The 25358-nt window shown below is 44.5% G+C and overlaps 2 protein-coding genes across 2 annotated transcripts in view; both read left to right on the forward strand.

The window, feature by feature from the left end:
* Positions 1-11628: 11628 nt before the first annotated feature.
* rpl38 (ribosomal protein L38) lies at positions 11629-14574 on the forward strand. Its single transcript, XM_056576780.1, has 5 exons — positions 11629-11710; positions 11896-11922; positions 12461-12521; positions 13020-13142; positions 14502-14574. Exons 2-5 carry the CDS (start codon positions 11920-11922, stop codon positions 14525-14527), a joined length of 213 nt encoding a protein of 70 aa, XP_056432755.1. The 5' UTR covers positions 11629-11710; positions 11896-11919; the 3' UTR covers positions 14528-14574.
* Positions 14575-14660: 86 nt separating this feature from the next.
* ttyh2 (tweety family member 2) overlaps positions 14661-25358 on the forward strand; it is a 45128-nt gene continuing 34430 nt past the window's right edge. Inside the window, exon 1 of the mRNA XM_056576778.1 lies at positions 14661-16071. Within this exon, the coding sequence (XP_056432753.1) occupies positions 15943-16071 (129 nt within the window). The 5' untranslated portion in view covers positions 14661-15942. The remainder of the gene's footprint in view (positions 16072-25358) is intronic.

Genomic DNA, 25358 nt, shown 5'->3' on the forward strand with positions numbered 1-25358 from the left:
GACAAAGAGACCTGATTATCATTGGCTGGACAGATTTATTCAGAGGCTTAAGCCTTCAAAATTGTCCTTGCTGAGATTAAAATGAATGTGTTTTTTTCAAAACTGATATTGCGTCATAAGATCAATTTTTATTTGAATAAATCGCAGCAAACTATTGAGCTCAATGACCTTGACCAAGCTATGACATATAGTTGCACAATTATACACTAAATACTTAAATTCAAGTCGTAAATCACTCAAGAAACCTCATCACTTCAAACTTGGTTACCAAATGCTGTCGCAGACAATTGCATCATTGTGGTACTTTCTTGCCAGCTACAATCGTACAGGCCAGTACAGGCCACCGTAGTCTCTGGAAAAGAAGAGAGGTGGAGATTGAGTTGGTGGAAATCTGCAACTACATGCTGCTGCTGGATTCTACAAACTTTTACACACTGGACCTTTGAGAAAATATTGGGTGAATATTTGCCTTTTTCAAAGTTAACACATCACTTCTCTATCAGTAGGCCATATTTGTGGAGCTAGAAGGAGAATTATTCATAATTATTCCTCAAATTGTTATTCTCTAAATAAAGAACAATAATCACCCAAAAAACTGTAAAGCTTGTTCCAAAAATGATTTTCAAGAAAAACAACCTCAGCTCTCAGCTCTAGATTAAATACAGAGGAACTTTAAACTCTAACTTTACAACAAAGCACCAACATAGCAGGAGAGCAACATGTCATTACAAGAACATGTCTCTTGTGATGTTGTCTCGCTGACTCTCACTCGCCTGTCTCTCTCTCCCGTGCTCTTTCTCTCTCTTGCTCTTTCTCTTTCTTGCTCACTTGCTCATGTTCTCACTCTCTTTTTCTCATGCTCTCTCACTCTCTTGCTCTCTTTCGCTCTCTCTCTCGCTTGCACTCTCTCTTTCTCTATCTCATGCTCTCTCTGTTGCTCTCTCTCCATCTCTCCCTCTCCCTCTCTCTCTCTATCTCGCTCTCTCTCTCTATCTCTCTCTCTCTTGCACTCTCTCTTTCTCTATCTCATGCTCTCTCTGTTGCTCTCTCTCAATCTCTCCCTCTCCCTCTGTCTCTCTATCTCTCTCTCACTCTCTCTCTCTATCTCTCTCTCTCTCTCTCTCTCTCTCTCTCTTGCTCTCTCTCTTTCTCAGTCACTCGCTCATGTCCTCTCTCGTTATCTCATGCTCTCTCTCTTTCTCGCTCACTCTCACATGCTCTTTCTCTTTTCTCTCCCTCTCTCTCCCTCTCTCTCTTCCCCAAGCCTACAGGGGTCTCACTGGTTATCTGAACTCTTTTCCTCATTAACTGGGTGATGAAAATGGGAGCTTGTTGGCCCTGCTAGCTCGTCCCTCAGAGTATTAACCAGACAGGGATATTAATAAAAGCCTTGCGTCTAAAGGGAATCGCTCCAGCACTATCTCTCCCGGTTCCTCAAGTCATTTCTCTCAGAGAGTCTCCTACTCTTTCAGTAGTAGTACCACTTCCACAGCCCTCACACGGCCACAAGTCTTGACATGGCCACAGTATAGCCGGAGGCTCAAAATGGACGCTGCGCTTCCTAAGATGGCCTGCGCTGGAACAGCTCCGGGCCGTGGAAGGACATGGCAGCAGACAACTGCTGAGATGAACGGGGTTGGATGAGAACTAACTGATTGAGGGTGCTGGTAGACTATAGGGGGGGGGGGGGGGGGGGAAGACAAAATGGCGTCCTTCAAAAGGGATATTTTGGATCATTTGTTCAGCAAAACAATGTTATACTTTGAAACAGAAGTGGAAGAGGAGTCTTTAAAAAGGGTCAAGGTCAAGGCAAAACCCAAGGCACTCCAGGTAAGATAAGGACATGATATAAATCTTGAATCGAATCCTTCCTGGGCTACGTGGGAGAAGAGTGCAGAAGCTCGTCTCATGAATTGTAGCAACTATTATTATTCTATACTTATTTCACTCCCTACCCGCCAAGGCAAACAATTTCAGGGGGAAAAATACACAATGTTCCACCTAGGAGGTTTACAGAGATATCAGGCAAAGACATTGCCAATTGTTCAAGAGAATCTATCCAATTAGGCAATGAAAAAGAGTTCCTGACAGCCCGGCTGCTTGTGAAATTGGCTCCCTTACATATCTTCAAATTGTCTCAATGATAGGACCAAGTTTTTTTGATGACAAAGATATACTCTTTTTTTCTCTCTTCCAACTCGTTATTTTTCTCCTACTGACTCTGGTTCGGACGCATTTATTTTGGACTCTTATCGGAATACTCGATGAAAGAGTTTCCTGTCAGCCAGTCTGGAAGGAGTTTACAGTATACATCAAACAGCTCCCTGATAAAGACCATCCCTTCTCTTCCACCGTGACATTCTTCTTCTTACTCGTCTTACCTTTCAACTTAACGGACTAGCTCCGACTCACATTCTGAGCGGAGAAAGTGGAGCGAGTGGACCGAGGAGAAGTTAGCAGAAGATGAGCTGTTCTGCCAGCCACTGGCGTTGAGTTGGAGCACCCTTGAAGAAGGAGATGGGGCTCTAAAGTGGAGTGCAGAAGAGAAGCAGAAAAAGGGAAATCAAATTAGGTTCTTCAATTGGATCTCCATTTTTTTTTTGTATGAAGTGATGGATGACTGGCCCAGATTTAGCCAACTCTCTCTGATAAACCATTCGGTCTAACCAGAGTACAGCACTGCCAAGCTATGGCTGATCTAGAAAAATGACAGACTTTGTGAAACAACATAACAGCAAATAGACAATGAAGCCAATGGGATGAAAATGGGATTTGATATTGAGTTTTGAATAGGTGTAAAGCAAAAAATAAATAAAAATAACAATACATTAAATACCGACCATTTCAATATTCGTTTTTCCAGTGACTTTTGTTTCCAGAAGAAAATAATGACCAAATATAAAGCCTCATAAAGTGACAAAATGATTCTGGCATATAGTAAAGTAAGTATGAAAGTGCCGTATTGGGCTGATTCCCTTGCGCACACATGCTGAATGTTTATATTCATTATGATTACAGCGTATTAAAAAGCGCTTGTGAGACAATCAATCAGTGAAAAGATTAGATTAGCGTGTTTCATGTTCATCCATCTCTAGACTAGGTAAGTAACTCTGAACGTGTTTGTGTCTGTGTGTGTGTGTTTCACAGAGCGATTAACTACCGTGAATGCAAACCAAAATTGAAACAACGAAGCTACCGTTTCAAAATGAGAGCCATTTCGCTCGCAGAAAAAACAATCTGGGCTTCGATACTCACCTGAGTTATTCAACCTAATATCCTAATTTAATAAAAGCCATTTCTTCAACCTTCGAGCCCTTCCTGGTTTCTAACAGGGCTTTGAACGACTACCTTGTGAATTACCTGAGAGAGTCGTTAGATGAGAGTCGCTAATGGATTTTTAATCACCTCCAAAATCATGATATCTAACTGCAAATTTTCCTTTTCTGACTCACGGGCAAACTCACTCTCAGGGTTTTAATGACCCTGGTGAGCAAATCCATTCGTTGTTGATGTTGTTTTATATCAGTTTGGTTTCGAGGAGTGATCTTTCATTATGGCATCCGAGTCTGCGATCCTTTCAGCCCTGTTTCCTTGCTGGCAAAGGAACAAAGAGAAGAATACAAAGAGTGAGGGGATGGAGTTAAACAGCCTGATAATATTCCACTGAGGAGTGTGTCTGGCGGGCGTAATCTGAAGGGGAGGCCAAATCCACCGTCAATCGTCGCCCCTCGACCATCGCGTGGCGACACACGGCAGAGAGCGGGAAGTCAGGAGCGAGGAATAAATGGTGCTGATTATAATCTCGTTCGCTCATCAACTGTTTGGGATTACTCTTCCACACTTCTCCTTCTCACAACGGCACGCATCGGGGTCAACATTTGTTTACTGTAAACTATATGCGCAAACACAGCTTGCGGACTCTGGGCCCTTGTGTGTGCCTGAGCAAGAGTCAATAGTAGTGAGTCACTTTGGACTAAGCTGCCGATGCTCAGTACTCACTCCCTCTCAACTCTCCCTCTACATCTGCCTCTCCGCCGTCTCCCTCTCTGTCTCCGTCTCTGTCTCCCTCTTCCTCTCTCTCTGTCTCCCTCTCTGTCTCCCTCTCTGTCTCCCTCTCTGTCTCCCTCTCTGTCTCCCTCTTCCTCTCCCTCTCTGTCTCCCTCTCTGTCTCCCTCTCTGTCTCCCTCTCTGTCTCCCTCTCTGTCTCCCTGTCTGTCTCCCTGTCTGTCTCCCTCTCTGTCTCCCTCTTCCTCTCCCTCTCTGTCTCCCTCTTCCTCTCCCTCTCTGTCTCCCTCTCTGTCTCCCTCTGTGTCTCCCTCTCTGTCTCCCTCTCTGTCTTCCTCTCCCTCTACCTCTAACAATACCTCTACCGCCACCGCGGCCTCTCTGTCTCCCTCTCTGTCTCCCTCTCTGTCTCCCTCTCTGTCTCCCTCTCTGTCTCCCTCTCTGTCTCCCACTCTCTGTCTCCCTCTCTTTCTCCCTCTTTGTCTCCCTGTCCCTCTCACAATGCCTCTCCCCCTGTCCTTCTCTCTCTTACGCTCTTCCTCTCTCTCTCTCTCTCTCTCTCTCTTACGTAATGTCTCATGCTTTAAGTTGAGGCCCAACCAGCTCCCCAGTTTGCTGTTTTATGAGTCTGCGTGAAAACAGTGAAACGATCCTGTATGGTAAAAGGGGGTTTGCTTAATGGCTGAACCCCCAAAGCACTCCCCAGACAGAAAACAATCCACAGCGTCAACCTTCTACTGAAGCATCAGCAACGCCAATGGAGGTTTAATCTGATTAACTGCTGAAACACAATCATAAGGAGCTGCCCTGGGAATCAACGAGATTCAATGTAATGGTGGAGAAGATGATGATGATAAGAGCAGGGGATTAATTGAAAGATGTGATGCATAGAGATGGAAGCATTGTGGTTCACAGAGCTCATTGCAAAGTGTGATGATCGCTAAGTACTCACCCGCCTCCTCCTCCTGCTCTTCCTCCTCCTCCTCCTCCTCCTCCTCCTCCTCCTCCTCCACCTCTTCCTCTTCATCGTCGTGGTCCTCCACCCTCTCCTCCCCCTCCTCCACTTCTTACTCCTCCTTCTCCTCCTCTCCCTCAGATACTCACTTAAAGAAAATTACTGGTTGACAAATCACGGGGCACGGCACTTTATAAAATCAAAATCATCCATAAACATTACGCGTGTCCGGAGGAGCGTCATCTTGACGGACCCGGCGCCTCCGAGTCGTAAAAGGCATCCCGGGGGCTGCGACTTTCACCCCGAGGTTAACACAGGGGACACAATTATGTGCAAGGGACAATGCCCATATAGGGTCAGGGTGGGGGTCTGATGGCTCATTGGCCCGAGTGCTTCTCCCCCCCGCACCCGGCCCCACCACTGGGTGGGATCCATAATTCATGTGGACACCTCGGTGGTCCTGGAGGAGTGAGCTCCAAGCCACGGAATAATGCAACAGCCGTCCATGTCCTGTCAGAGCTCCATCTCCGACAGGATTCATGTGGAGGTGACTCCTTGTGTATGAACGGCGTCCTGCTGGCTGCTAATGGAAAGGTGGATGCGTTGTGTTTTCCCTCATTTGTGTCCCGGGGTTACCCAGACACGTGTTTGCCTCTCGGGCCTATGCAGGGCGTGGGAGCTGTCCCGCAGGGTGTGAGAGAAGCGTCGACACTTGGGTTTCGGTCTTGCATGGATACACATAATTCATAAGACGGCCTAACATATTTTTCTTTTCTTTTTTTTTAAGAACAAAACTAGATCATTTCATTACTGATTTAAAAATAAGCTGCTGACGATCAATGTGCGACAACGCATATTAGAAGTTTGAAGAAAGTGCAAATGAGATGGAAAACACTTGCTATTTATAAGGAAGGATAAGCTATGAAACGTGAATCACCGAGCATTACCGTCATTACCGACGGAAGATCACTCCGTGTTAAAGGCAGATAGGGCCGAGGCTCTCTGCTACTATCCTTTTCAATGAACTAGAAACTTCATTTTCTTGTTTTGCACTGTGGGGGATGTATCAGTGTGTATGCCTGGCCCAAAAGTCTCCCTGACCATAGCAACAGCACACTTCAAGGCCAGCGTTGAAAGCCACTGTGGTCTTATTATGTCTGCCTGTCACTATTAACATGTGTGGGCATACAAGACAGCCTGCAGTGTGAGTCTCATTATCAAGGATAACACAGAAGTGCTGCAATGGAAGGCTGAATAGAAAGCAGCATTGGGAAAAAGAGAAGAATAACGAGAAAAAAAACACCTTGCCTCCCATTCCTCCCAAGACATTTTCCCTGCCCGCCTTGTCTATGACTCGTCCTGACACCTACAGTATATGCGCCGGTATAACAATCCGCGATATGCAAATGGTGAATCCTTTGAAACCACGGAGTGGACGAGTGGACACGGAAGAGGTAGCCTGAGTTCAAGGAAGTTAAAGCTGCTCTCTGAAACTTGTTTTCCTCTGTGAAACTTGGCCGAACGTAGGAACATGTTTATGTATCTATTTTCACAGACAGCGACTGGAGGGCTACAGAAAAGGGAAGATAGATCCCTTTTGTTTTGACAATCATACTTTCTTATCTGTTGGGCACAGCACTGGAGAAAAATGTATAAATATTCAGAGAGAGAGAGAGAGAGAGAGAGAGAGAGAGAGAGAGAGAGAGAGAGAGAGAGAGAGAGAGAGAGAGAGAGAGAGAGAGAGAGAGAGAGAGAGAGAGAGAGAGAGAGAGAGAGAGAGAGAGAGAGAGAGAGAGAGAGAGAGAGAGAGAGAGAGAGAGAGAGAGAGAGATTCACTATATGCCGTGAACCGATCCGTCACATGCAAACATTTCAGCAATCATTTTTATCACGATGTTTGTATTATGCAAGAATATACCTTTTATTTATAGAAAATGTGTGTGTGTGTGTGTGTGTGTGTGTGTGTGTGTGTGTGTGTGTGTGTGTGTGTGTGTGTGTGTGTGTGTGTGTGTGTGTGTGTGTGTGTGTGTGTGTGTGTGTGTGTGTGTGTGCGTGCGTGCGTGCGTGCGTGCGTGCGTGCGCGTGCGTGCGTGTGCTATTTTTTTGTATGTGGGTGCCTGTGCATGTTTACGATTACATTTGCATTCTTACCATTGTGCGTGGGTGATACTCTTCACGCCATCCTCAGATCTGGTCCTAGAAACACCTTCAACGATGACTCCAGGTTGAGTCAGGGTTAACACTAGCTGCCTCAGACTTGGCAGGGATCGCTGCTTGGTTGCCAAGCACTATGCGTTTATGCGTATACCTTTATAATTTCAAAATAAACCGGTTGAAATTATAAAGGTAAGTAAGCCAGGAGGGCTGGATGTGAGCTCGGTTTGTCACATTCTTCTGGCCACACAGGCCAACAACCAATGGCAGGGCAAAAATAATAATTGTTACTGGTAGCTGGTTCAAATCTGTGAAACTATATATATCAATGGGTAAGGGTAGAAGCATAAACTCACATAAACATCACAACAGTCGCCCTATGTAGAGTTTTGAGGTCCGGGAGAGAAAGAAGCTATTTCGTTGCAACAAACTCTGTCATTGCTTTCTAGTTACAAGGGTTGGGCCATGTCAGCGACCGGAGAGATTGTACACCGAGATACTGTCAGAGTAAACAGACTCTCTCCCACAGACTCTCCCATAATCTCCCCCCCTCATCTCTCAGTCTACTTGAAGTTTGCGTCTGATAAGGCCAGCCGGAGAGGGATCAATACTCGACAAATCAATCCGATCGATGATCAGGTAGATTGGCAGAGAGTGGGTGTTAACTATACACACGACACACAGAATTCGGAAGCACGATCACGCTTGGATGCCATTTCAGCGACCCTGACTCATGCAGTGAGCATATAGGCCAACTCTTATCTTTATAAAATGACTGCAGACATAAATCTATGCTCAAACACAGAAAATCACTTAGTTTAAAGGTGCTGTAGGTAGGATTTAAGATTTATTGTTCGAGTGTAGTTAGTTTATAAATGGGAACAGCTATTAGTGAGTTGCAGCGTTGTGAGAATATCTGTTTCCAGTTGAATGCACCTGCCTTTGCCATGGTGAGACACTTATGATTTAAGACCACTCCTGGTTTATTTCTGCCCAATCAGGGAACATCTTCTGTTATTGGTTCAGGTAATTAATTTAGCCCTTTGGTCAAAGGTGGGGGAGATGGAACACTTCTCAATGGCAAAGCACCGTTAGGAAGGACGGAGCAAAGAGGGACGGGACGTTTTTTTAGGGGTTGTTTCTTTTCCGAACTTTCCTCTCTTCCGCTCTATTCTCGCTCTCTTAATGTCTGTTTGCAACTCTGGAATCTTATCTACAGTAGCTCAATTTATTTAATCCGCCTTCCATGGTGGTAGTTTGGGGAACCCTGTGACTGCCTTGCCTCAGGTTTTTTTTGCCGTCCATCTGATGATGATACACTGTGTTGCCTTGTTCTTACCTTAAGTCATTAGCGCTCAGGAATAGAGACATTCGCGCAGTCATCCATGCAGGCCTCGGGCTGTGGAACGATGTGTATCACAGACCATGCATTACCTGCATGATCTGTGTAACTGCGGCGTGAACTCCATCCCCGACGCATTATGAGTCTCTTACAACACACCGCCTCTCAGCCACATACCCCTCGACCCATACTATGCATTTTCAACAAGCCGCTCAGTGGAACCGACATCATCCCAAGGCTTGAGGGCCTCTTTGTTCCTTTCTGATTACTGTTTTACACAGTTAATAAGGGGTTATGGTTTGAGGGGGGTACTAATTTAGTACCACGTTTTGGGGTGTTTATAAGGCTATTATATCAGGGGGTGTCTCAATTAATTCACTAGCTAGTGAGAACTAGTCGGTAAATAAATAAACAGGGGCTCTGGGCACTTCGTCGATTCCCCCCCCTTTTTGGAAAAGGGGAGAAATAGTAATTTATGTATGCAAATTAAAAGACAGGCAAAAGGATAAATCCATACATCCAAGATAATGAGGAAGCACGCGGGAAGGCTTGTATTGCGGCAAGAAAACAGGAAGGAAGCTTGGGTCAGTGGGAAGCTGCAGTCCAGGGCGTACTGCTACAGTGTTTCATGATGTGGATTATTGAATGAAAGATGTCTATGGCTTATGATGTCCTTGATCTGGGTAACTAGTATTTTACCCGTGGGGATCATTGATAAATAATTGTAACCTTACAATACATTGTATATCTCCGTGTACTGTTAATGTCTGGTTTATGTAGACAGTAATTAATGCAAAACCGAGACCTTCAACCTTCTTGCCAATGCTTTGAGAAGTAATGAATAGTTGATGCATCGGTCCCTCCCTGGCATCTTCAATGGGCTTTAGGGTGTGGGGGGGAGGGGGGGGTGAAGACTCGATTACTTCTCTATCTGTGATACTCCAGTGCCCTCTGCTGTCGTAGTAATGTAACTATAACTAATAAATATACCAAGAAATAAACGGCTGTGGTCGTATCAAGGATGGAGCTTTAAATCTTTATTTCATTCAGAAAAAAAACATTACTGTGAAAATGACTGTGAAGTCAGTGCGAAATTGTAAACAGCATTTTCAATATATATTATCAAGTCCTATACTTGTGTGTATGTTATTTTAAAAGCCCCTCTAGGGACGGGCATTGGAAATGAGCTAAAGCTACAAATACTATGATGCTTTCTGCTGGATTGTGCAAAATCCACATGAGTTGTATCGGTCCCTATCAAATAAACCCTAACTTACTAACTAACTATATAGTTTGACATTGTGTAATATTTGGCATCAAAAATGTCCTCTTTGTATTTGTCTACACTGAGTATCTACTTTACTGTAGGCCTACAGTAAAGTTCATTGTGATTATTGTTCATTTCACAAGTACAATCTCACAAAAACTGAGATGACACATAGACAGGCATAATGATCACACATTTTACAGTTGAATGAAGCCTGTGTAACTATTCTGAGCCATCATGTGTGGATCAATCCATCGTATTGTGTGAGGCCTTCTCCTTAAATGCTCCTCTAACATTTTTGCAACAATGATCTTCTTGAGTGACAGATGGCGGCTCAATATTTAAAATCACAGGTTGAAAAGGTCCAATGCTGCAAACACTGATGAAGCACCTAGGGTAAATCAACCTGTATCAGATATCAGATAGATTATAAAAGAAACAATCGGGCCATTGCAGAGAGCATCACCCGGTGGAGACGCTACCGACGTGCCACTCAAACACCAGACCATCAAAGGTTAAGCTGATCTCTGTAACGCAGCTCTGAATATCAATACCAATAGCTGAATATCAGATATTCTACTGGTGGGCGATCAAACTGAATTAATAAGAGCGCATAACACAATTTGAATAGATTAGATTCAAATTAGATAAAAAAAAATCACATTAAATGTTGCACAGAATGTCAGATCATTTCTGTTTTTTATGTTTATGCATGGCTTGAAACAACTCTACAGCAGATTTAATAAGAAATGCAAGAACAACAATGAATTGTGCAAAACTACCGAAATAATTGTATAGTAAGTCGGCTAACTTGTGATAAATAAGAACTCACACTCCTCTATAGTGACTCATTTTTCTCACAGCATAATTATACAAAACAAATGTTTTGTATAGCTAACGCATCCCAATTGTATTTAGGAGATGTGTTTTAGCTGAGCGACACGCATTTTAATTTACAATTTGACACAAATGACTATCTCCAGGGCTGAGGGCCTTTAGATCCAAAAGATGTGCAGGAATCACATCCCAACAGCCTGTTCAGAGTACTTACAGTACAAATGCAGCCGTAAAAAAGTAATTTACCTTTTACCTTTCATAAATAATATGCTAGTGCCTCTGAAACCCTTGAAGGTCTTCCATTTTTGCCGCACCTTAATAATTAATTTGTAAAGGGAACTATATGTTAACAATCTAAATATAATACTTTCAAATTGCTTGCTAGCAATTTGAAATACGGATGAATGTACATTTAGATCTTAATTATAGATATGGCCATTCACAATCTTGCGATCACGAATTCCACAAAGTGGGAGAGAATCTCATTTCTACTGACACGCATTAAAGGTATGCTGAATTTGGGATAGAGATATCAAGTTCTCTCCTTATCAAATTATTTATTCATTCATTGTTTGCACGATATATAGGGCCTATACAGTGGCTGTGTGTGTGTGTGTGTGTGTGTGTGTGTGTGTGTGTGTGTGTGTGTGTGTGTGTGTGTGTGTGTGTGTGTGTGTGTGTGTGTGTGTGTGTGTGTGTGTGTGTGTGTGTGTGTGTGTGTGTGTGTGTGTGTGTGTGTGTGTGTGTGCGTGGGTGGGTGGGTGGGTGGGTGGGTGGGTGGGTGAGGGGGCGGGGGGGCTTGAATTGGATATCATATATTGTCGATGCAGTTAGGAATAATAACTCTTGTACATTTGGCTGTTAAACATAAGTAAAAACCACAAAGTGCATTTTGGGCATCAATATTGGCTGGCTCTGTTATAGGAATACTACATATTTGCTATAGAATTCAAATAAATTGTTATAACAATAATTATTGGAATGTTTTATGAGTGACATACAGTCAATGAAAGGGGAAGAATTCAACCGAACGACATAAAATAATAGTTTTGCTTTGGTTTAATTTTGTCCTTCGTGGCCTGCCGTAGCGAGTATATATTGAATGTTAAGCGGAAGTCCCGCCCTCTTCATCCCCTCTCTGGTTGACTGTGTAAGTAAGATTTTTTCCACGTAAATAAAATCATGTAACATCTGCTCTAAAAATGAATAATATATTGTCCTATGTCTAAAACCGATATTATATTTCGTGTATCGCATTTTGTATGATGATCATGTCTCTGTAGTAGTTAACAATTGTTACTTACCTTCCATATTCTTGCTGCGTCTTTCCTACAGGCTTCAGTCGGCTAACACGGCAACATGGTAAGACTTTCCTCTCGTTGCATGTCATTGCTAATTGTTTCATGTATCCCTTTTCTTTGTGGTATAACGTGATAACAATTGCTCCCGGACTTATTCTGTTTGGCTTTCCTTGGCTCTTCTGACTGGCTAAAGTCAATGTTTAGCTAGCTTGCTACATGTTAGCCTACTAGCATGACAGGGCCGCCACATCGTTTGGTGAATGAATGTTTCCCTCAGTGTTTGGGTATTAGATTTAAAACACTCATGATCGATAACGCCGCGCTTGACTGTAGCGCGAAACTGCATGTACGAGGCATATACTTGCATGACATGCTTAAAAAAAACTACCTTCTAGTTTAATGGTAGGCTTACAGCTTTGAGAATTGGAACAGTGCAAGCTGTCTTCTTCTGGGGCTGTCAGGCCAGTGATTTAGAGGCTTGCTGTTGAAAAGATGTACAGATGCTAAGAGTCCAGTCGCACTCACTCAGGCACACGTTATGTATCTCTTTACTGCAGTGCACCTCCGTAACCTGGCTAATGTTTCTGTTCCATTCACAGCCACGAAAAATTGAAGAAATCAAAGATTTCCTGCTGACGGCAAGGAGGAAGGATGCCAAGTGTAAGCTGTTACATTTGTTTGTCAATGTGTACATTTGTCAATGCTGTTACATTTGTTTGTCAATGTGTACAGTAGTTCGTCAATGTGTGCATTAGAACTATTGAGTGAATGTTTCCTGTAGTGCGGGCTGCAGTGTTCAAACTATCTCCCCTTACCTGTTGTGTGTGATTAAGTCCCTAAAATGCTATCGGTTGTTGAATTCACATGTTTTCTGTAGTAGGAATCAAAATGTATAACGCCTTGCTTCACAAATTCCTTGACTGCATCTGCCTTTGTGTCTTTAACAAATGTTAAGCTGTGTAATAAAGTGGTTGAAGAATGGATAAGACTCCCAACAGAAGGGCTTTTGGTTCTAACCCTTAAAGCACTATGCACATATGCTATTAAGTTTCTGGCAAGCGGCTATAATGCCCCAGAGTTACTTTGGATGAATGCATGTTTGAAGTCTGCCTCTTCAAAAGGAAGTGTCTCAATTCATGCATCTTGTGTCGTCTCTAGCCGTTAAGATCAAGAAGAACAAGGACAATGTCAAGTTCAAGGTGCGCTGCAGCAGGTACCTGTACACCTTGGTCATCACAGACAAGGAGAAGGCCGAGAAGCTGAAGCAGTCCCTGCCCCCAGGTATGTACTGAACACGACACAGTAAACTGACTGGTGGCTTTTGTATTGATGATGCAAAATAGGGCAGAGGCTACAGGGAGGAAAAATTTGTCGGGGCAGCACTATTTATTTTTTTATTTTTCTCGTGGGACTTTTCAGGAAGGACATGTAGAGAGGCTTCTTTCTTGCTAACTGCATATATAAATGATTATCTGCGTGCTTGCTAGCTAGTCTGCGACAATAGGTAGTTGCAAATTCAAGGACAGTTGGCTGGAAGACGTCAATTTCCGAGGTTGGCTCGCGTCTGTTGCCAACCCCCACCATCGCGTGTTTTAGGTCTTAAATTTCATTCAAGTTGGTATTTAAAAGGTCTTAAAAAGTCTTAAATTTGACTTGCTGAAACCTGCAGATACCCTGAATATGTAAACCTGAGATTTCACCTTCAAAATCAAATATAGCCACTGGCTGTCAATGAAGGACCCTTGTGTTATCTATATTATCTAGTACATTTCACACTTGATGTCTGAATCTGACTATCGTATAGTAAGACCATGCGTGGTGGGGACTAGTGTTAATGCGCCAGGCAGAGCGGGGTATTTCCGTATAATATCGAGGGGGGCGGGGGGGGTCGTAGCCTCCTGTGACCCCGTAGTTCCTTTAATCAGGGTAAAATTGAATGATGGTTTGGCTGTTCAGTAAAACATTTATTTGGCCTAAATGGATTAAGAGGGTAATGCGGCACCAAATATTGTTGGCTTAAGTTTTAATAGTTTAGATCAAGATTTTCGCTGTGCCAATTTAATTCAGGGGCATTTTCTCTAAACAACTGTCCTAATAACCTTTGGTTAATTGGCCAAGTTTTATGAATTTGATTTTTGTATTTCTTTGGTCCTTAGTTCAGAAACATTCAGAACAGCTGTTTGTTCCTTTTAATTGGTCTTCTGCTTAGTGTGCTTCATTTATTATGCCCTGAAAAATATATTGAAATTAAAAGTAAAGTTGACTGGTGGCTTAAAATGAATACTAAGCATTGACAAAGAGCATCTTTTGTCAGGGGCAACCTTATTTTCAGACTTATAAGAGACTTCTTGGACTGGCTCTTAAGTCATTTGTCGCCTGCTATTTAATGATGCCTTTTCAAATGTAACACTCTGATGCAGTGCATTAGCGTTGCTCGTTCAGTTTATGAGCCATGTATTAAAGCAAATGGTTCTTTATGAAAAGTAGTCCAAACACAGCCGGACTAGTCTACACTCAATCTTGCTAGAGAACAGGCCTGTTGCTTCTACTGACCCATTAACTAATTTCCTTAGACGCCTGATCTGTGTAATGAGTAAAGTCTGAGTGTTTGCTAACCAGACTTATTTTATTATTTTCCAGGTCTGGCGGTCAAGGAGCTGAAGTAGGACTAATGCTGTGTACAGATCATTGTAATAAAAATTGGAAAAAACTGCTTCTTTGTTCGTCTTTATTCCATGTTATACATGTAAGTGATCACTAACATTTGTGACCAAAACTTGCTCCAGGATATATTATTGTGGGTGAGGAAGGATCCCATTATTCCACTGTAAAACATATCGACAACTTGTCCACAAGATGTCACTGTTTAGCCGCAGGTGGCCTCCAAATAATTTGGAAGGTTAGTTATTTGGTAGCCTGGTTAAAACCAGACCAAGCTAATCGTAGATTGCACGTTGTTCTGGGGAAGCTGCTGTCATTTTCTTCAGAGGCGCTATCAACGGCCTTCTTCAGCTGACTACGCGATTGGCTGCTTGCCGTCGCTTCCCTGTCATTGTGTTCGACCAGCAAATAGCGCGCCAAGGGGAAAAGCCAGCTCGGTGATCGGCGCAAAAACGAATCTGAAGCAGAAAGAAATGTGTTGCTCTTCTACAGACCCTTGTGCAGGGCGAACTCAATTCGCCGGAAGAAATGGCTGGGCTACCCAGGCTAGTTATTTGTTAGGCTCTTCTGGTCAAGAGACCTTGGAGCAAGTGCATTATCAATAAAGACATGCCCTTAAAAGTGACATTAATGGTAAATAAAAGCGCATCTGAAAACCAACTGTTAAGTGCTACAATATAGAAAGGATATCGGAGTCTTGATGGTAATAAATTGCATATTTAGTGTTAAATTATGACAAATGTGAAACTCACTATGAATCTTCAATGCTGGAGTCACTTACAAGGCCTGTAGAGGAAGTACTAGAAAGCTGCAACTTTATGCTTGCGTATTTGTATAAGTAAGTTTTCGTATTGGGAGGATGCATTATGGATTCAAAGTTATTATTCCATATAACTGCGCTTCTCATAACCGCCCGCTAGAGGGAAGAAGGAATATTCAAATTCTCCACAAATAAATAATTTAGTATTCTGTTCGAATGTTAAACTGCATCAAATCCGTTTACTTTAGGATTGGCAAAAAATATCCATGAACATTGGTTCTCCGACCCTCGTCACTGGTCCTACCCCAGCCTATGTTGCGCCTTCCCTCTGGCTGCGGTGTCTGAGCTCCGGACCCTGCTCCGCCAGAGCGACTTTAGTTCGTCCAGCTGGCAGGTGCTTGGGATCTTTAACCGAGGACATGGACGTGCACTGATTTCTGTTTCTTTATCAAAAACCGCGTTTGGAATACATTTTACGCTCCTACTAACCGCTTCTACATGCATTTACTTTGCATTGGACTATGTTTTATCCCCAAAAAACAAGGTTTTTCTTTCCTTTGTTTGCATTGAGACTGTATAGAGGGATCATGGGAGGCTGACTGAACTGCCCGTGTGGTAAAGCCAATCTCATTTATTTAAGAAACTTTTTGGGAGACGAAAATGTCTTCGGCCCGGGTGGATTACATTGCACCTTGGTGGACTTATTGGCTGCACAATTTCCCACACATAAACCTGAGATTGCAGCCAATAGACAACAGCTTTAAGCCCGAGGACGAGAGCTACCAGCAGGTTAGTAGGGGGGATCATGAGATGCCCACAATGCATTTATATAACATAAAAGTGTAAATGCTCTGCAAATCTTAATGGTTGCACCCGGTTAAGATTGATGTAAACATGTAGGCCTATGTGATGACTATCTCCGGTATTGGGAGGAATTATCTCCTGTGCCTATGCGTGTCATTCATCAACTATGTATACCCGTATTGTCCATGTATGCCAAGACCAAATTGAAGTCACGTTTTGGATATTTTGGATTTTATGTAAATGAAACAAAAGCGAGTTTTGTGAGAAGCATGCCGGGTCTGGAGCGTTCAGTTATAGCTCTCCAGCCAGGTTGGTTTTTTAATTAAACTGGTAAAGTTAGACCGATGTGCGTTAAAATAGAGAAATGTCACGCTTCTTTCTTTGTACACGGGTCACAGGGAGCTCTCTATAGACCAGTACATTGTAAACGCAGGAGGTTAAGTCGATATTAAAGATAATTATAACTTGGGAGTTTTATTACTGTACGCTGTTTCAATTAGTAAAAGACCAGTCCCTGTTCGGGATAGGCCCAGTGCATAGCCATGGGAATAAACGGGCCTGAGCGACAAGTGGGACAGCCATGGAGAAACACTAGTTTTAGTGTGTGCGTGTTCGTGCGCGTGCGCGTGTGTCCTGCTGTGACTCAGATGGACATGGCGAAACCGTCCCAAACAAAAAAAAGTAAAAGTAATTTTCCACAGAACTTGGTGGTCTGTCCTGTCTCATAACGTTAGCCTCATAGCATAATTGCCTACGTCAAATTTTGGCCAAATGTGATATCTAACCTCACTCTGCTTTCCTAACGCTGCTGATTCACTGTGCCTCATTGGCTTTATCCTTAACCAATCAAATAGTTCTTACATTCCACAATCTTTATCTCCCTCAGTCATCTATTTGACAAGATGAACCTTAAAATAGCTCCTATGCAATTATGCTATGAACGATATCTTCACTGTAGCGGTGCTGATAATGGGTGTAGAGAGTTGAAGACCAAAACAACAAAGACATTTTGAAGATGTATGTTAAGTAGAAAATAGTATACCTTGGAAGTGTATCATAGTTATATGGTAATTGTTCCAGCATGTCTAATTGGGAATATTCTTGCCAGCAATAGCAGTGTTACATCCTTTGCTTCTTTAACGAGGCCAATGTGAACTTGCTGAACAAAAAAAGCAAGCCTCTTGCATTATCAAGCCTCTACAGACAGTTTATATTCCAGCGTCCATGAAGTGGTTACAAGCCCCCTTATTATGAACACAATGGTAACCACAGTCGTGATGCATGTGGTTAACCACCACTTGACCCGTCGCCTTGCTTCATGTTATAACACCACTGCTTGCCACACAATTTAATATAATGTGATGTGGTCCGATTAAGATTGACCACAGAGTTATTCACAACTGGAACCAGACTGGCATAAAGAGGATCCTGTAACCTCAGCACTTCTTCTACAATGCATGCCACCGGCGCTCACGGGCAGACACAACGCTGAGCGGCGAGCATTGAGCAGGAAGGCCAGACATACTCTCTGCCGGGGAAGCCCAGTGTTGTGGCAGGGGATGTGGAATGGGCCTGTCTTCTAAAAACCCCCCCTTCGGCCGGTACAATGCCATGGAATGCAAGGGCCAAGGGGTCAGGCACTCACTGTGTTGCTTTTGTTAGCTGTGTGTGTGTGTGTGTGTGTGTGTGTGTGTGTGTGTGTGTGTGTGTGTGTGTGTGTGTGTGTGTGTGTGTGTGTGTGTGTGTGTGTGTGTGTGTGTGTGTGTGTGTGTGTGTGTGTGTGAGAGAGATGGCTGAGTCCTAAGTCCTCCTCTTCTGTCACAACGGCCCCATCCCCATGCCGCCGCTAGTCTTGTCAATTATGGGATGGCAGTAATTGGATTACTTGGCCTGATCTCACTTTTATGTTGAAATGTTCAATGAAAAAGATCCAGATACAGTGGACTCTATGGGGGCTTGCAAACCCAGGAGCCATGGACCTGGATGGTGTATTGGCCAGTCTGTTCAGAAGCTCCCCTTCTAAAAGGGTACCGGCTTCGATCCCATGTATCCACAAGCTACCTGAAAGATGCCTAGCCACCTACCTTCTCCATAATGCATTATATATTATATTTTATCATATTTTATTGTATGCTTCTGAATTCAGTTTAAGTGGCTTTGGATCATCCCATCTAAATGTCAAAATTAGAAGTCACTGTAAACAGGAGCCCGTCATAATACTCACCCCAGCTCAGTGATCATCATGCAGTCTTTACCTGAGGAGTGGAGGGGGACTGATGGGCTGTTTGTGACTCAGCATCTCTGTGCCGAGGACCTCAGGATGAAAGGAGGCCACAATCAGAGAGAATGGAGCGAGCTGGGACAGAAATAGTGCAGGAACCTAGTTTTCTGAGTGCGTTGTTGCATGCATTCATTGCATTCCTGAGTATGGCTGTAGAAATGGGTGGGTCTTTTTTTCATATGTGTTCCTTTTTAAATGTTTAATGTGTAAAGTACCATCCATTCTATGGATAACATGTAATAATGCAATTCTTATTCTTTTTTGTTAAAGCTTGAAACTTTTTAGTTGTTGTTTATTAAAAGTGACAGGCCTGAACTACATCAACCACTGAATATTGGACTGTACCTTTTTGTCAATATTGACAAACTGTTCTCTGTGTGACTCTTTTCAAACACGGAAATCGGCGTCCTTGAGCCGCATTCACCCAGATAGCACAGATTATGCAACCCTTGTATCCGATTGGCCTACTCCAATGCACAATGATGTCACTCAACATAGTTTGTACTGCATGTGACAGTTTAAAACCAAACTTTCTGAACCATTCGGAGAGCAAAACGTGTTATAACCTTTGTGCGCACCAGAGATGCTCAGAACGTGCTGGTCCCAGGTCCCCTCTGGCTTGGTACGTTGCTTATTTTCCAAAACTGAACTTAAGCTTCCACTAATCATCCGAGTCACCCAGTGACCCAATGTCATGCACCTTCTCATCCCATAATCCACAACGCAGCCTCCCCCTGTGTTCCCAGGGTCCCTGAGAAGTCACCGTGTTCCCTGACTGGAAACCACAGAAAACGCCTCGCTGCAGTCTCAGCGGACACACCCATACTCGTCTTTAATGCGTACTTATGAAAGTGATGGATAGACACAGGCACTCAAGTGGGCTTCTGCAGCCTAGCGTCTCTCGTGATCTTCAATAGAAGCATTCATGAACCAATAATAATCGTCATCTTCCCGACACATAAGCATAATCCCTGTATCGATCGCCCCAGGGGAATGATATTCGCCAACACCACATAGCAGAGAACCAAACACAGGCCAGCAACCGCATAACCAGCATCAGGCAAACAGGGAGGTAGAGTGGGTTCCAGCGGGTCATTAAACAAGCTGATAGCAGGTAGCTATACCTGCATCTGCTCACATCTGCAGTCTGATTGTTTCATTGTAACACAGTGCACCCCTTCGTTGACACCTCCTCTATGACGACTGCTGATATGGACTGCAGTAGGAAAGCCCGGCCTGGAATATCCTCTTGTAGTGGACTGTTTCTACATTAGATGTTTGTTGTCTTCGAGACGAATGCCAACCATTGTGTCACTCATGTTCAAGATGCAACTTAATTCTGGTTATTGCTTAACCTCATGACATTCATCAAAAGGAATGCTGCAATGTTAAAATGGAAAACCAGCGGTTATCAATAATAGACTGGATGGATTAGAATAGGCTATAAAAGTGGGTGGGGTTGTACCTTTCCAGATAAGAAATGCCATGCTTTAAAAAAAAAGAGCATACAAACCTCTTATGAGATTATGCCATGAACGACGTGTCATATACTAATGCACCTAACCATTGGAGTTTATTTCACAAATAGGGTGTGTCAATACTTACGATGAACCATACTTCTAAAGTAACGGCTACTCTTAACTGCAAAACACTGCAAGTCAGCGTCTCCTGCACGGGACAATAAAACATTCTGTTTTAGTTATTCAATGTATCCATCCTCCGCCTCCTTCTGAAAAGTGTTCTTTATTAAAGAGCACTCAAAAAAGTACCAGGTAATTGGATGAGATGCAATTGTTTAGCATTTAATAACTGAAGCATACAGACACACTTACTCATCTATCATCCCTCCCTCCTCATTTTTCCTTCATAGAAACAATGTTCCACTCGAACGCATCCAAACAATTTCCATCCTCCAGACATTCTCTCTCTCTCTCTCTCTCTCTCTCTCTCTCTCTCTCTCTCTCTCTCTCTCTCTCTCTCTCTCTCTCTCTCTCTCTCTCTCTCTCTCTCTCTCTCTCTCTCATTCCATCCATTTCTCCAGTAGAAATGAAATGAATAAATGCAAACCGATGTGTTGAGATCTGCAAGTTGAAGGTTGAATTCACGTCTTGTGCAGGAGCGAGAAAATGCTATTCTTAATAGCATTTTTGTTTTGGCCTCCCTCACGTTTTGATACTTGGAGGAGCGGCCCTTTTTTACTTTTATACAGAGTCAACACAGTATTCTTGTGTCAAAGGAATTTTTTTTTTTCATCTTGAAATTATGTTTAGAGCTTCTTGCCATTCTGCTCGCAATGCAATGAAAATAATTGGTCACATTGCATCATTGAATAGAAACCAATTCCATTTCTCCATTTCCACTGCCTTTTCATATCATATCTACTGTGTGCATGAGTGCTGGCGTGTGTCTGTGTGAATGTGTGTGCAAGCCTACTTGTGTGTAGTTAAGCACTGTGATGGTGCACACTTCTCCCCATGTCGTCATGCTCATACACACACACACGCACACACACACACACACACACACACACATAGACTACACACACACACACACACACACACACACTACACACACACACACACACACACACACACACACACACACACACACACACACACACACACACACACACACACACTCCCCGCGGGCCCTGCAGTGGCTAATTGACCTCAATCTGTCTCCATAGTGCGTTAATGTCTGTGATTTGCATTACCTGATAGATGGATGGATGCTATGGGTGGCTTGGTCATTCTATAGATGCAGCCGCCATCCTTTCACTCAGTCCTACAGACCATCCATACAGAATTGAATGGTCCTGAACGAAATTCTTCACTGTCAACAACAGTTTAAAATCAATAGTGATTCTACAAGTGAGGCTGCATTATTGAACAGTTTCAAGGTTTGGCTGCATGGTGTTCTGCTGTCTGGTAGCTAGACGTTATAGATGTTGTTTTGTGCCCCAGAGGACTGGTCTTTCCGTCAGGCAGCCAGGGGGGGTGTGATCAAGGAAGGCCCCGTTGCCCCCCAGGAAAACAACAATGGAGGCTGCGCTGCACCCCAGCAGTCAAAGGAGGCGGGGCTACTTCTGTTGGGGGCGGGGGAACCAGGCCAACTCGATCCCCAGGGCTGATGGGCTTATGCCTCAAGGTTCAAATAGGGTTCCAAATAAGGGTAGATTTAACACATGTCCGTGTAGTCGTGCATGTGTAAGTGTCATAATCCCACATATCCCATCAGGGCTTAACATATGACTCTCTAATCTTATAGACTCGGAGAGTGAGGAAAGACCACCGTCAATTTCCACTTCAAATGAGAAAATTGTCCGTTGTAGGAAATCATCTGATGACAAGTGGGAAGATTGCAGCGCTTAACCAAGCCTTGGTTCTCCTCTGTGTCCGTGACCACTGCTGTGCTGCAGAGCATTATATCGTTGAAGAGGGAGACTCTCTCAGCCCCCCCCCTCCCAGCTCATCCATTACCCAGCAGTCCCTGCTGGGACTCGGGGCTGTAGCTCACCATGGGGATGGCTGCTGCACCCCACTCACCCACTCCTACATCCCATGCCCCTCACACTTTTCTCAGGCACAGCTGAAGACCTCCCAGCATGGGGCTGACAGTGGGCGGGAGGGCGTGATTATCTTGGGCTTGGGGGTGTACCAACCTTTACATGGTTTCAGTATGCTTCAGTACACAGCTCCTAAACAGAGGACCATTACAGCTCCGCTGAATACAGTTCCATTCTGAGTACAGTAGAAGGAGGGAATCGAGACGATCCTTGGAAGTCAAGGGGTTATTTATTGCGTTATCTTCATTTTAATTAACGCTCTGCCTCTCCCAGATGTCTTAGTTTCGGAGGCTCGTTTTATTTGGTCTTCCAAAACAGATTCTCTCAAGCAACTCCACACTTCACAAACTAAGGAGGTGTCCACAGTGCGCACACACACACACACACACACACACACACACACACACACACACACACACACACACACACACACACACACACACACACACACACACACACACACACACACACACACGTGTGGGGAACACATTTCCTCTGCAGCACACAGCTGTCCACAACCTGTGTGACCAGGCCTCTGGAATTAGGCTGCGCCGGGGCCTGGCGACACATTCAGCGCCACTTCCAAGTTCCAAGCTGGCGGTGACGACGCTCCTACGATCACCATGGCGATGACGAGCCGGAGCTTATTGCACTCGCATTCCAACAGATGCTTTGGGTTTTCCATCCACATGCATTAATTATGGTCACCGCCGCCCAAGTTATAAATAGAACTGTATATAACACGTGCGCTTCACGTTGTGTTCGTAAGTGAGGGAGACGTACACATCCCACAAACTACTTCTTAGGTTTGTCTCTGGCCAGGGTCCAGCAGGTGAACCGCAGTACGCAGTGTGCTGATTGTGATGTCTCTCCATCGTAGGCTTGTTAACCTGGGGTTATACCCGTGTCTTCAGGGTAGCCTTGCTGCCCTTCTCCCCCCTGCCATGTTGGTAAGAACCCAGAAGACATTACACCGTCTCGACCTCCAAATGTCAGATCGATGGGTCCAAAAGCAACCGATCTCAGGTCATCACATGGCTGACCAGACACAATCAATGGGGCGTGTCTGGTTGTACCTACAAATGGATCCCCAACACACTAAATATATACCTAAATGGATCGGACACTTTCCAATTGAGAGAGCGAGAAGGGCAAGGAAAGGATATCTATGTATGGATTCAATATCCTGCTATCATCTCATGGGTGGGTATGCAATTAGGAAAGTCAACGATAGTTTGTCGTCAAGTTAGATTTCACGATGCTCGTGAAGATACATGGATGAAATTAGATAAATTGAAAATAATTCCCCTCCAGTCATGGGGAGGCTGTATCTGGGAGAACCATACCACGGTGTGCTTCTCTACAGCTGTGTGTGTGTGTGTGTCTGTGTATGTGTGTGTAGCTGTGTAATTATTGTAAATGCTGTGCTCCGTGAGTGTATTTATTGTGCTCGCTTTAAGTGCCCGCAGGCTCTTGTATTAAGTCCATTATTCCTCCTTTCGGGACATGCTTACGTTAGGGCCTGCTCTTCGTGTCGAGGAGGTTTGTGTTCGTCTTTGGGTATGAAATGTATGTCGCTGTATAGGAACACAGATCATTTGTAATGTCCCCACCCCGAGGGCTGAGCCCAGTCATTCTCTGTGGGCTCTGAGCGGAAGAACATCAGGCCACGTTGTGTGTAATGAGGAGGCTCATCTGTCTGAGGTTACCGCGATGTGGCTCACCCTTTGTCTTCACTTCTCCTGCACACAAACGCACACAGAAGCACACACGCACACACACACACACACACTCTTAACACATTTCTCTCTGTCTCCCATCTCTCTCTCTCTCTCTCTCTCTCTCTCTCTCTCTCTCTCTCTCTCTCTCTCTCTCTCTCTCTCTCTCTCTCTCTCTCTCTCTCTCTCTCTCTCTCTCTATTCTCTATGTCTCTCTCACTCTCTCACTGGGTCTCTGAGGGATTGGGTTTCGGCTCAGCTGGATCTTCCTTCCTTATTTTCTTCTGTCATTGTTGCCTGCAGCGGAGAGAGGGAGAGAGGGGGGAGGGAGAGGGAGGGGGAGAGAGGGAGAGGGAGACACTCTCAGTGTCAGACCATAACAACAACAAGCAAGCGAAGAGGGGGCTAACTGACTGAAAGCGCTTCAGTGGGCCCGAGCTGACAATTTGATTTGACAAAAGGGCGGAAATGCATCGTCAGAAAAGATGGATGGTTTTTGAAGACTTAATGGAGCATTGACATGATGCAGTTTTCCTTGGCGTTGGGTTCGGCATGTACGTGTGTTAGGGTGCTCCCGGTCCCTCGCATGCATGTATGTGTGTGCGTTTGCTTGTTGGTGGGAGCGTGCGCGTCCTTTCACTGGATGGATGCTGCATAATTGAAAAGCCCCCGTTGCTGCGCCCTATTCCTCTACCTGGGCCGAAAGGACAGTGGCAGGCGAGTCAGAATCCATTACAGCGTGCAGGGCCAGCCTCTCCCTGAAGCTCAGTGCTTCCAGAGCAGCCTCTTAATCAATCGCTCCTCCCAACAGCCCTTAGCTCCGATCTCTGCTCCTGTCAGGCAGGTGTGTGCATTGAGTGGCCTCTTTAAATAACAGCATTTACGCCAGAATAATGCAACTATACGCATTCGCAGAAATTCTTCGCTCTTCTTTGGGTCTGGAAGCTCTCTCAGTGAACTTCCAAACATGGGAAACCACTTTGCTCCTGCTTTGCGCTCCCTCTCTGCTCGGTACCCCCTCGACAACGGCCTGGGAACACGGGACCAGGGTACATTTGGACCGGCCAATCACACGCTGGCTAACTCAAACAGACTGTGGTAATTCGCCCCCCTTCTCTCCCATGCCCCGCACCCCACACCAGGGCACCTAGTTAACCTGCCCGTTACCATAGCGACGGGAGCGCCACGGTGTGTATGTTCCTGTTTGCTTGTCTACGTCTGTGTGTGAGTGTTTGTGTGCGTGTGTGTTGTGTGCGTGTGTGTTTGTGTGTGGGGGGTGTGTGACTGCATCCAGAAAATGAGGCTCCTCTTGTATGGGTAGGAGGCCATCCCCAAAGCTCAATTACCCTCCGACACACACATACACCCACACGCACACACATACACACAAACGCTCACACATGTGTACACACTCGAAGACATACAGTATGTCTCCATCACATTTATTATGCACATCTCAGCCAACCGAAACACACATCTCTCTCTCTTTCTCTTTCTCTCTCGCACTCTCTCACAAGCTCTCTCTCTCTCTCTCTCTCGTTGTGCAAGTACTGCCACATCCATTCCTCACGCTCTTATCACCATTTGGGGGGTGAGCCATGGGTCAATTACGTCACTCCCCCCCCCCCCCTTGGATATTGATTGAAGCAGCTGATGGTCGTGAAATGGGACATGATAAACCACTCCTACCCCGGCAGATGGATGGAGG

Source organism: Gadus chalcogrammus, chromosome 18 (assembly GCF_026213295.1).
Source record: "Gadus chalcogrammus isolate NIFS_2021 chromosome 18, NIFS_Gcha_1.0, whole genome shotgun sequence".
NCBI classification, from domain to species: domain Eukaryota; kingdom Metazoa; phylum Chordata; class Actinopteri; order Gadiformes; family Gadidae; genus Gadus; species Gadus chalcogrammus.

What these genes read in the sequence shown, in the direction of transcription:
- rpl38 (XM_056576780.1), top strand. An exon ending in AAGGAGGAAGGATGCCAAGT is followed by an intron (nt 12,522 to 13,019) that starts GTAAGCTGTTAC and finishes TGTCGTCTCTAG; the next exon opens with CCGTTAAGATCAAGAAGAAC. An exon ending in GAAGCAGTCCCTGCCCCCAG is followed by an intron (nt 13,143 to 14,501) that starts GTATGTACTGAA and finishes ATTATTTTCCAG; the next exon opens with GTCTGGCGGTCAAGGAGCTG.